We start from the raw sequence: 13,298 nt of genomic DNA, 5'->3' as shown, positions 1-13,298 counted from the left end.
GGTGGGATGTAAAAATTCAGAGATTCATAATGATGAAATCAGCAACATCGAAGCAGAAAAGAAAAGGACAAATAAATAAGTTGGTCTAAATATATAAAAGGAAAAACATAATAAATAATGAAGGGAAAATTGTATAAATTAATTAATTAAAGGAAAAAAATAAAGTGATAACAAATATAAAAAAGAGGAAGTAATTTGTAAGTCGAATTTTATGGACTAGATCACTGAATTTCTGACTGTGCTGAATTATTTATAATATCAATGAGATATATCACTGTGAAAAGCGAGTACAGAGATAAATTCAGTAGCAACTGCTGGAGCACTCTACTCTCTGTGGGAAGGAAGCAAGTCGTGGCCTTCGTAATTATTGGTACTATCCTAGTATTTGTTCTGAAGAAAGAAATTATTAAAAATCCAAGTTAGGACAGCAGCTCCTGGGATCCAACTCCGAACCTCCCGAACACAAGGTGGGAATATTAACCACTATGCCATGTAACGGTTAGTGGAGAGAATTTCAAGTGCAATAATTAACAATAGGTCCTAAAGAAACAACAACCACCCAATTTTTTGCCTTATAAATTGATAATGTGTTAAACTGGAAAAATCATATTAAAAAAAATTATCCCCAAACTAAATTCAGCATATTTTGCTATTAGATCTATGCAAGAGACAGTAAATATATCAATACCTTAAAAACAATATACTTTGCATACTTTCAATCAGTAATCAGTTTTGTAATAATATTCTGGGGAAATTCCACAGATTAGTAACAGTATATTCCTACCACAAAAAAGAGTAATTAGAATAATAATAGGTGCCAAATATAGGGAATCATGTAGGACTAATTTAAAAAAGCTGCAAATAATGTCCATGGCTTGTCGGTATATTTTTTCATTAATAACCTTCTTCGTATGTAATCATGAAAACTTTGTAACTAATTCAACAGTTCATAATATAAATATGCGTCAAAAAATGACTTTCATACTTCATTGGCAAGTCTATAGTGCTATCAAAAAGGAGTGCATTATATGGCAGTAAAATGTTTAATAGCCTCCCTATGGATATAAAAAATGAAACTCAAAACATAAGATTAATTTCTTACGCCTTCTATTCTGTAGATTAATTCATGACATTCAACAACGCTTCATGAATATTTCTGTGTTGTATTAAGTACTGATACTAAAACTTTGTGTTGTATTAGTAGACTATACTGTAAAACTCTTCTGTACTATATATTTCAACTAGACTGTGACTATAATTAAGATTTTATAGTACTATTAAGATTTTTTTTCACTTGACATGTTCAATATTCTAGCTGTGATGCGATGTACGAATACCAAGGAATGTAAACAAATACAATACAATACAATGCATTTAATTTACTGGCATACCTAAAGACACAAGAAACGTAAGGAAATTAAATAAAAATATACATCTTGATTACACAACTTTTAACACTCTATCACTTCGGAATATGTATGATAAGAACTTTCTTGTGTTAAATATTATTAACGTACCTTGTTAACATGTTTCGACCAATTTTCGGTCATTTTCGAAACAACACAACACATCCAACCACCCCACACAACAGAACACAAACAACCTGCATTCCGAACAATGGTACACAGACTACTCAACATACCATTGAACCAACAGGATTACAACGAAGAACTAAACACAATCAAATACATAGCACAAGAAAACGGATACAAGCCCAACATAATAGACAACATAATACGCAAGACAAAACAAAACCACAAAAAACAGAAGAATACCGTACAACACAAACACAAGAACACAAAAAATACATCACACTAACATACGAAAACAAAAACACACATAAAATTGCAACCTCATTCAAGAAATTAAACTACAACATCGCATACAGAACAAATAACACTCTACAAAAACATCTCAACACACAATCAACACAAACAAACAAATACAGCCACACAGGTGTATACAAACTCAAATGTAACACCTGCAACAACTTCTACATAGGACAGACAGGCAGATCATTTCAAACACGTTACAAAGAACACATCACAGCCATAACAAAATTACAAAACACCTCTACATATGCAGAACACATCACAAATGCCAACCACACCTACAGAGACATCAACACAGACATGGAAATACTGCACAGCCAACCAAAAAGTCAGAAACTCAACACACTAGAACCATATGAAATATACAGACACACGAAAACACACTCCAACAATATTCTCAACACACAACTCAATTTCAAAACACATATACTCTTTGACTCTACACTACGAACGCAACCACACAGGAAACAAGAGGCGCCAAGACCAACAACGACCAGTTCCGAAGATGACCGAAAATAGGTCGAAACATTTTAACAAGGTACGTTATTAATATTTAACACAAGAAAGTTCTTATCACACATATTTCGAAGTAAATAAAAATATATCACATACATTAATCAATACATTAAATATGCAATACTTGTATTAACCAATATTAAATAGGTACTATTAACTATTCAGATATTCTTGAAAGAATTAATTTTTCATCACAAAGGCATTTCACATAAGAGTCTGCTCCAGTGACTATGTTGACTCATTACATTGTCACTGATTTTATGAAACCTCCTATGAGATAGTACAGAGCATAATTTTTCAGAAGAAAGAAAAAATTAGCCTAATTAAACATCAATAGGCCTACACTCATCCTCAATGATGTCACCATATTCACCATTTTCAACCACAGTATCTGATATTCTTCAGTGCGTCTATTGATATTTAATTACTTTCTTCTTCCTCCTCAAAAATTATGCTCTGTACTGTCACATTGAAGGTTTCATAAAATCAATGACGAAATGTGATTACCGGTACCATATTATTTTGAATACCATTAGTACCATATTTAATACTTGTATGTGTGTTTATTTTAAATGTTAAGCATCAGTTCTTTCATTTTCTCTAAAATAGACATTTCAATTACATGGTAAAGTTTATTTTAAAACATAAACAGAGGTCTCAAATATTAAGGATTTTCCATAATTGTTATGGATCCCCCCCCCCCATTATGCTGTTATGGCCAAAGAGAAAATGATAACGGAAAGCAAAATTATCTCGGCAAATATACATTTAACCTATAATTCTCCTAAAAGAGGATCAAAAAATGTGTAGGCTTACAGAAATTTTGAATTGAGAGTGAATTTTTTAAGAATGTAAAAATTGCAAAAGTTATGGATATTTACACAGAAAAAGGTGTCTTACTCATCTCTCGAATATTTTACTCAAAGATTCCCAAATCTGGTTAATGAAGGTGAACATGAAAGACTTCAAGAGGAATTTACTTCTTACCAATGCGATAGTTTTCCTGAATACATTATAAATGGAACTAGAATAGACGTACTCGTAAACTGGGCAAAAATTGCAGGTTTCAGAAATGAAAGTGAGTAGGTCTATACAAGCAAAACAAAGTAAAGTTGTGCTTGCAGTACTAAGTGTACCTCACAGTGACTCTCCTACCGAAAGAGTCTTCACTGTTGTGAGAAAGAAATCAGAATTCAGGCCTACATGAAACACATCAACACTTGAATCACTTCTGATTCAAAAGATCTAAATGAAATTACAGTACAAGAAGAAGTATTTTCAGAAAAAATTTACAGAAAAGTAGCTGCTAGATGCAAAGCATGCCAAAAAAGATTTTTCCCCCACCTACAAAGAAAGTGACAGTAACGTGTAATTATAATATATAATATGCTTTACATCTCACTTTGCCTGAAGGGGAGGGGGAGGCACGTGCATGAACACTATGGGATTACTGACAACCCACTTAAAAGGTTGGTACTTCTGTATAAATAGATATACGGATTTCTAAATACCAGTACAAATATCATTTTCTCAATTCTAGATACAAATTATAATTAGACTGCAATGTAGGAAATGTCAACGTCTCTGATAACACGCAAATTCTTCCTCTATTGGACAGCAAGAAACTAAAGTAAAAAAAGAAACATCATGTGAACCATCCCAGTAAAATTACATAGCAACACACAATTTGGGCACGCTTCCGAACAGGGGCAGCGGCATTTCCCCTAAGGTTAGAGCTCAGTTTAGGTGTGTGTGTATTAATCGAAAAAAATGTCACATAAACATACGTCCTATTCTCAATATTTTCTAGCCACTAATTTTCGATTAATATACACACACCTAAACTGAGCTCTGACCTTAGAGGAAATGCCGCTGCCACTGTTCGGAAGCGCGCCCCACAATTTTAATAGATGTGTTAAATTTCAATGCTATTTCCAAACAAAATTACTATAATATTCTAAGACACTCTTGAGCTAATGGGGTATAGGTTCCTACGTATATGCAAGTTTATGAAATAAATCTTAGGCTCTGTGTTATAACAACGAATTTGGGCTTCCCAATGCAAATTTAACTTTCCAGGGAGGATTTTTGTATTGTAGCCTTATTCATTTTGGGAGGGGACACTATGACCCAGCATTGTGACCAGAAGATGTATATTACGCTTATCCACGAGCTAGGTGTATTCCAAACCCGTACCAGCTGACTACACGAAGATTCGCTACATATCCAGACTTCGAACAGGCAACATCACTCGTCCCTAGACCAGGCCCCTCCTTGCACTGCCAGCCGACAGTGGGGAATGCTATGGAATGATAATGGAATGGAGATCAGGCACAATGATTTCGATGCTTAACGTACGGAAATGGAAGAACTCCGAGAAAAGCTCCAACTGCGACCTTGTCCATTAAAAGTGTCACTACAGGTTTTGACGTTAAAAAACATCTTTGTATTGAGCATGGTAGGTCGCCTGTCACTGATTCGACATTATGAAAGCTCACTTTTTCTCTGTAATGAGTAAGAAAACGCACGAAAATGAGATGTGCTGCCCCTACCTGCCCGCCTACCCCTTCCACCTCGACGGAGCGATCCCACTTGCCCACACCTCTCCACCGGCCACCACTTTTATACAAACTTTCCATCTTTATTTCGGTCCGAAACTTATGTCGACACTCAATTTTTATTTTCTTCACGATACATCACTATACTAGAAGCTAAGTACGTAAATACATTTGTACCTTAACGTGGTAACCCAAATGTAAAGAAGTATCCTTATTTAAAAAAAAAAAAGGTACCAAAAACGATATAACATATCAATTCATAAACTCACGTTATTCTCCAGACCGTAGCAAGCATGCATCTGTGGTTCTGTACGATATTGCCAATCCAATTCCGAAAGTTGAAGTAGTGGTGTAACAATAGGAATGTTGAAAATTGGAGTCATTGTTTCCATTCCGGCTTCAATAAGCAGAACAGAATCTTCCTGAGATTCACTAAGGCGACCAGCCACAATAGCCCCTGCTGACCCAGCTCCGACTGTGATGAAATAATAATTATCGATAAGATATATTCAAAAGTACACGTACATAAACTGAGCATAAAGAATTAAACGTATACTTACCAACTATATAGTCGTATACACGTTTTAATGTATCATGATCTTCGCATATCAAACAAGTCAAGTAACTATTAAGGTGGCACAAATAAATAAAGAACCCAAAAATAGGAACGGCACATGAATACAACAATATAATACACCAGTTAAATGCCATTTTGTGTCGCATACAAAATTAGTAATAAGGAACTCTTTTAGTCTATCTCGTACAAACTTCAATAGAGAAAGTTATACAATTACATACATTTTTACGAGGTTATGTCAAATGCAACATGTATTTGACACAACACGTGTCAGCCATAGTTGAATTTTGCAGAATATCCAACTTCGAATAATTATTTTATTACCAATGCTGCCAACTGCCGATATCAAACTTCAGATCCGCTTAGCGTTGCTCACAGACACGACCGCATGAAAAATAAAACTTGGCCAGATTAAGCTGTGCTTTCCATAGTCATACATTTGGGGAGGGGGGGGGGGGGGAAGCAAGTAAAAATAAACATATCTGAAAGTAATGTTGGAAGTTGATAAGGAACAAAATTCTTAATAAAATTCCCATACATTAAATGTTTACGATGATTGAGGATGAATAGCCATGGCAGTCACGTTTATTTAATTACATTTATTACAAAAATTAATATTACGCTTTGCAAGAATTCCGTATTTATTCCAAAAAAGTTATATTTATAGCCGATAATACATATTTTATGCAAATTCCTATCAAATCAAATTTACAGTAGTAATACGACATTATTAGTAACCCTCTTTCCACAAAAAATTTAATTATCATTAAGATATTAATTTCAAAATAAGTATTACTATTAAATTTCATAATATTTCTTAAAAATAGACCTAGGGAAAAAAAGTTAACACTTTATAAAGCCACGTGAAAATCAGTTCGATCAGTTAACTAGTTACTATGGCAACAAAACAATTTATCTCAAGTTCTCTACCCTTGGTGTACCTGCATAATTTAGGGATTGTACGGTATTTAATATTATGTCTACCTACATATAGTGGTGTTAAATAATTACGTTGCAAATCATAAAAATAATTCTTATTGGTCTTTTACAAGGATATAAGAGATCTGAATTTTTAAACAAATGTCCTCAAGGGTAATAAAAGGGGAAGGCATACTCCATGCGCACAAAGTGCAATACAGCAAGGAGACACATCAATTGCTAAAAAGTAATAATTGAAATGTAACCAAGGACTTAGAATATTTACAACTTGAAATCGCCTTTGATTTCTTATATAAGTAATATTGTTTGTTATTTTTCAACAGCACTGTTAGAAGAAAGTAAATTGTCAATTCTTCAACGGCAGAAGATCCAGAAATCTGTTCATAATGGCGAGTCTTTGCCACCATTATCATGTAGTCGAACCATCAAATCCGGGGTTCGAGTTGCAACAAGCGCCACAATTAAAAAGCATATTTTTCATAAGAAAAGAACAAAAGACACAATAATTCAATCAGGAGCATATGAACGCGATCCTTTCATTCCACTGCATCCCAAAGGTAAATACTTGTATGATACTCCATAGACATGAGTCATGAATTTGTTATAAATAAGTTAGCTTTTGAGTTTTAAAATATTGTTTGTATGTGTAGCATTATTCACAAACTTTCAGTTTACTGTCTCAATCACAGACTTAGAAAAAGAAGAAAACTTTTTTTAGATGCAGTTAAATTGTCCTCTAGTGTTACAGGGTTTTTTTTTTTAAATAAGGCATCACTCATAAAGCACCTAAGCCAGGAGATAATAGGGTAGGGTGGCCAGTTTCTTTTCCCCCTCCATTGCATACATCACTGAATAGTAACATATTATACTAATCAGACTTCAGATGTATACTGGTACAAACAATTGTTCTTCCTCGGATACATATTGTGAAGTGAGATGTTCTGCCTGATAATAGTTACCAGTAAGTAAAAAAAAAATAAAATACAGTACGGTATTTCATCTGTATGCAATGAAGGGTAAGGATAATTTGCTGAAACAAATTGTTTCTGATATGATATATAAACAATTCAATCATTTACATAATCATTCCACAGTAATGTTTCAAATTGTACACCTATACCAGTAACAATTAACTGTAGGACATCAACATGAAACTTTATAGTTCCTATACTTCTTTTTTTTTTCATAGTGATTTCTCTATGTAATACTCTTTTTTTCTGTATGCTTCTTACTACCTAACAGTGCTATGTTCTGTTCGTTGAAAAAGTTGCGGTACCCCTGTATCAATGATAATATATTCTGCTTCTCTGGAAAAGTTAATCTCAAAGACTGTCCCGCATTTAATCTAGAGAGCCTCACACTCTAATAGTGCTGTTAGCATAGTCGACCAAGTTTTGTTACTGACAGAAAGAATGCAAGTCTCTATTGTCATACAAGCATAACAAAACCTTACTTACTTTCTTACTTACTTACTGGCTTTTAAGGAACCCGGAGGTTCATTGCCACCCTCACATAAGCCCGCCATTGGTCCCTATCCTGAGCAAGATTAATCCAGTCCCTACCATCATATCCTACCTCCCTCAAATCCATTTTAATATTATCTTCCCATCTACGTCTCGGCCTCCCCAAATGTCTTTTCCCCTCTGGCCTCCCAACTAACACTCTATATGCATTTCTGGATTCGCCCATACGTGCCACATGCCCTGCCCATCTCAAACATCTGGATTTAATGTTCCTAATTATGTCAGGTGAAGGATACAATGCGTGCAGCTCTGCGTTGTGTAACTTTCTCCATTCTCCTGTAACTTCATCCCTCTTAGCCCCAAATATTTTCCTAAGAACCTTATTCTCAAAAATCCTCAATCTCTGTTCCTCTCTCAAAGTGAGAGTTCAAGTTTCACAGCCATACAGAACAACCGGCAATATAACTGTTTTATAAATTCTAACTTTCAGATTTTTTGACAGCAGACTAGATGACAAAAGCTTCTCAACCGAATAATAACTGGCATTTCCCATATTTAATCTGCGTTTAATTTCCTCCCGAGTGTCATTTACATTTGTTACTGTTGTTCCAAGATATTTGAATTTTTCCACCTCTTCGAAGGATAAATCTCCAACTTTTATAGTTCCATTTCGTACAATATTCTGATCACGAGACATAATCATATACTTAGTCTTTTTGGGATTTACTTCCAACCCTATCTCTTTACTTGCTTCAAGTAGAATTTCCGCGTTTTCCCTAATCGTTTGTGGATTTTCTCCTAACATATTCACGTCATCCACATAGACAAGAAGCTGATGTAACCCGTTCAATTCCAAACCCTCTGTGTTATCCTGAACTTTCCTAATGGCATATTCTAGAGCAAAGTTAAAAAGTAACAAAACCTTACTTCCTCTTATTTCACATCATGTGGTTTGATAAACAAGTAACTGTCGATATGTCAGTAGTGACATCAGCTCCAACTGGTGTAGAGAGTACGATGGTAATTATAATCCTAATTCTTGGGGTAATGAAAATTATTTCTGTAACTTGTGAATTCATTATTTGTTAATTTCTTGTCACTTCCCTCACAGTTGATAAGGAGAAGGAGAAGCAAAGACTCCAGAGTCTGATGGCATTTGGCAAAGTTGTCCCACAGACTCCAGTGCACAAGACTCGACAGCCTGCTAAAACACCGCTAAAGACTCCAAAAGAAGTGGACAGATTTACAGAACGTAAGTCATATTTTCGACATTCGTGCTTGTGCTAAATACAGATTTGAACAGAAGAGATAACTATTCCAACTCATTAAGGTCGGGACACACATTACCAGGCCATGCCAGAACTGAAGGCTGGCCAAGTGATGGCCATCACCCACTGGATGAATTGCACAACTAAATTAAATGCGCCTATTTACACATCACATTGCCATGCCCAGGCACTACCACCAGGCCCAGTCAGACCAGGCGAGAATAGATTTGCTTACTTTTTCATGGTGATGGTCCAGTCTCAGCTGGCAGTTTAGATGTGTTTTCATACAAGGTGCAGCGATTGAAGGTTACTTTATACGCATATTTTGATCGCAGCTTTTGAACTAACCAAAATTTTATTGACAATTAAGCAAGTGTATGGATAACTTTATAACGATTTCCTTTTCACCCTTTTCTATCTACGTCTTACTACTTTATCCTCTTCTTCCTCTAATGAGAGTGCAATAATCTCCATTTCACTATTACAAAAATTAGCGAATTTTTTTTTGTCCAGTCACGTCACAATTTCGAAAAAGACTGGCAAAACTTCAGAGTAACACCAGTGACCAAAACACAGATTGGTCTCGGACAAGTGTAGTTTCTAGCGTGATGCGAGTATAGTGTGCAAAACTATAGTCTGATGACGTCAGATCCAAAGGATTCTGTGGTGCTAGCATTGTCTTCCGGTATAGTACATATATGTTCTTGAACATGTATGTTGTGTTTCTTGTTTTTATATTTCGGGTTTCGTGTGTATTACTCCTTAAAATAACTTTTCTCTCCCTCCCCCTCATCTCCCTCTCTTCCCTCTCTCTCGCATATTGAAGGTTTAGAGTCAAATGCTATTATCATCATTTCTTCGGTGTATATTTACATAATTTGTTGAATAAATTTTAAACTATTTTAATAGTAGCTTCCCCATACATATAAGAAATGAACTCACCCCTTCATATGTAGTGCCTATAGACAATTGAACATACCCTTTCAAAATTTAAGTATCATAATATAGGGGTGCCATTTTAAATTTCAAACGGGTGGGGTGATGGGGTGAAATCTAAAATGCAATTATCACTGGTTTCAAACTTCATTTTCAATATCTAAAATGATCTGTTTCTTGTTAAATTAAATTTAATTGAAATAAATATTTATTTATACTGGGAAGTTTTGAAATCAAAGCCTGGTATTTTAAATTGTCATTAATAAAGTCTTGAAATATCCGTATAACTTTGTAAGTATTAAGAAAATGAATAATAAGAAGTGAACTTCGAAGTGATATGGAACTACAATAAAAAGTTCTCACAATGTTCTTTGTCAAAGATGTTTTAATGTGAATGATTACTGTCATATTATTTTGTTAAAGTGTCACATAAATACAGATGTGCTGAAATTATAAGTAGTGAAATTGAAATGTTTTAATCAATTATATTATTGCAATATTATTCGATAAAGTAATACGTAAGTAGTATTGTCATTAATAAAGTCTTGAAACTTCCATACGAAGATGAATGAGAAGAAATGAGTTTAGTAGTGATATGGAACAATAATATGGAATGCCGACAAAGTTTTTTTTATTAAAGGTGTTATTATTACAACTTGCAGTCGTAATAATAATAATAATAATAATAATAATAATAATAATAATAATAATAATAATAATAATAATAGTAATAGTAATAATAATAATCCGAGGCACGACAGCCCATGGAAGACCAAGACCAACCAGCCAGCTGCTGGCCTCATGTCCACATGCTGAAGGGGTGGACGATCATCCAACCAGAATGGAGGTATCATGTGGTTAGCATGATGATCCCCCTAGCCATTATAGCTGGCTTTTGTAACCGGATTTCACTACCTATCATAGCTCCCCAAGTGCATCATGATGCTGGGTGGGCACCGGTCCCAAATACTGGCCGAAATTTCATGAGAAAAAAATTTCTTCCCGCAAGAGAACTTGAAGACTCGAGCGAGTGCACATTCCGTAACTCAAGTCCTAGGAAAGATGCCTTAAATTATTTTGTTAAGGTATCATGTAAATAGAGATGTGTTGAAATTATAAAATAAAATGTTGTAAATTAATGATTATAGCAGAATATATTAATTTTGAACAGAATAAGTCTTCCCTCTGATGAAACCCAAGGACTGCTCGTCTATCATTTCAAAGACCAGCAGAATTAAAATTTTGTGTTAATACTCTTTATTTCAATTCTAATAATATTAATGAACATGTAAAAGTTGATTATTTTTTTATATTTTGCTTCCCCTTACTCCATTAGTCCTAAATACACGCTTCCACTCAGTCCTACCACTTAATACAACGCAAGACAGTTGCCAGATACTGCAGGCGTGACGTCATGCTTTTATAATTTTTATTTGTATTATCTACTTGCATCTCAATCTTCCCCTTTGTGTGGTGGTGTTGGCTATTGACGATGTCAGTGATAGTAGTAGTAGTACCGGTAGTGATAGTGATAGTAGTTTTATTATCTTGGCAGAAAAAGTAGCAGAAAGAAAGAAAATGATGATTGTAAGAACAACGATTATGACGATGTTGATGACATTGGTGTAAAAATATTAAAATGAAGTCACTCTTGTTTTTTATAATATCTCGTAATAAATAAAGAACTACTATCTGCTGGGATTGAAGTTTCAAATTTCACAGCAGACTCTTTCCCCTAATCTTCTAGATGTGTAACTACAGTACCGGTACTTTACACTTGTGTTGCAGTGCTGGAAGGCGTTCAGGATCGCTTGCAGTTCCTGTTGGAAATGAAGGAACTGGGTCACGAGAAGAAGTACCGTACACTCATCGAACAGCAGGTGGCAGCCAACACCAGACAGATGAAGGCATTAGACCCACAGCGCTATCAACAGCTCGGCATAGTGGGTAGCCTACTGTAAAACTCACGCCAATACAATTTAAAAGTTCTTCTAGTTGTTGTAATAAGAATGAGAATGTAATGTTTGAAATGAATTTCTTAAAGAAAAAGTGAAATGTGCTTGAATTTTGTGAATATGAAATTGTCTTTTGCTAAACTATTTCTATTTTAATTATGTGATAAATTTTATACTCAGGTCTTATACAATTTTTTATCAATAAAATATTTATCATAAAGATTGTATGAATAATTCTTACTAATTGTTAGTCTTCAGCTTCTAATGTCATATCAACATCCATTAGAATTTTATAGAAAATGCCAACTTATTTATAAATCTGACCTCTCTAATCTGGTTGCAAAAATGTATCAGGAGATAATGGGAGAGGGTGGCTAGTTATTTCTTTCCTCCATTGCATGCATAGCTGACTAGTAACATATTTCACTAATCAGACTTAAGATGTATACAAACAATAAAATTGTTTTTCCTCTGACATATATCATAAAGTGAGATATAGCTTGCCTTGGCTTTTACGTGGGCTGGACCTGGCTGAGTCCGTACACTTAGGCATAGTTTGGCCCATTGTGCGTCCTTTTATGCGATATTCTCCATGTCCAACATTCGTGAATCCGACGCTGACAGGCGGATCATCCTGCCTTAGCCCCTGATAAAGCCAGATCCAGCTTTGCGAACAAGTAGCCTGATAAGCTCCAGGGACATAGAGCCCCAAGCTCTTCCTGATTAGCTGATTCTGACAGGCAAGTGAGCTGTGCTTCCTGATAATAGATGTACATATCAGCCAGAACTACAATCACAGGTACTCGCACGCTCGCACGTACCCACACACACACACACACACATACACATACACATACACATACACACACACACACACACACACACAGATAATAAAGTAATTCCGAATTTCTAGGTTATTTGTTCAATTTGTACGTCAATGTCATATTTGACAATTTTGCATAATTATTTTATCATTTATTGTAAATTTAAATACTTCCACTCCTTCTGTGAAGTAGCAATGCAAATATAATTTAATATAAAAAAGTACAAGACATTAAACCGAAAAACAATGGCCGAAACACCTGAAGCATACATACGAGTTCAGATGTCAGTGCAGTTATTCCATTTCCTGCTCGGTATTCATCAAATAGAATTACTAATCACACATTTTTGATTGACAATAGAAATTTATTAGTCACTATATCCTCTAACAACAGGAATTTTTTTTAAATAAATACATGATTCACTCATTGT

General features: G+C 34.7%; 2 protein-coding genes across 3 annotated transcripts in view; one reads left to right on the top strand and one right to left on the bottom strand.

Moving 5' to 3' along the window:
* Positions 1–5,762, bottom strand: part of LOC138706215 (glucose dehydrogenase [FAD, quinone]-like) — a 28,079-nt gene extending 22,317 nt beyond the window's left edge. For both annotated transcript variants that reach the window (XM_069835250.1, XM_069835252.1), the window contains exons 1-2: positions 5,467–5,762; positions 5,176–5,381 (exon numbers count right to left, since the gene is read on the bottom strand). In XM_069835250.1, coding sequence (XP_069691351.1) covers positions 5,176–5,381; positions 5,467–5,629 — 369 coding nt within the window. In that variant the 5' untranslated portion in view covers positions 5,630–5,762. The remainder of the gene's footprint in view (positions 1–5,175; positions 5,382–5,466) is intronic.
* Positions 5,763–6,394: 632 nt separating this feature from the next.
* LOC138706216 (UPF0193 protein EVG1 homolog) lies at positions 6,395–12,219 on the top strand. The gene is made up of 4 exons (XM_069835253.1): positions 6,395–6,648; positions 6,746–6,979; positions 8,997–9,137; positions 11,878–12,219. The coding sequence occupies exons 1-4, from the start codon at positions 6,564–6,566 to the stop codon at positions 12,048–12,050; spliced, it is 633 nt and encodes a 210-aa protein (XP_069691354.1). The 5' UTR covers positions 6,395–6,563; the 3' UTR covers positions 12,051–12,219.
* Positions 12,220–13,298: the final 1,079 nt, after the last annotated feature.

This window comes from Periplaneta americana, chromosome 9 (genome assembly GCF_040183065.1).
Source record: "Periplaneta americana isolate PAMFEO1 chromosome 9, P.americana_PAMFEO1_priV1, whole genome shotgun sequence".
NCBI lineage: Eukaryota > Metazoa > Arthropoda > Insecta > Blattodea > Blattidae > Periplaneta > Periplaneta americana.
This window is presented reverse-complemented; position numbering and strand designations above follow the sequence as displayed.

Coding starts and splice junctions, on each gene's coding strand:
- LOC138706216 (XM_069835253.1), top strand. CDS start 6,564: ATGTCCTCAAGGGTAATAAAAGGGGAAGGCATACTCCATGCGCACAAA. Junction 6,649..6,745: donor GACACATCAATTGCTAAAAA/GTAATAATTGAA, acceptor ATTTTTCAACAG/CACTGTTAGAAGAAAGTAAA. Junction 6,980..8,996: donor CATTCCACTGCATCCCAAAG/GTAAATACTTGT, acceptor CTTCCCTCACAG/TTGATAAGGAGAAGGAGAAG.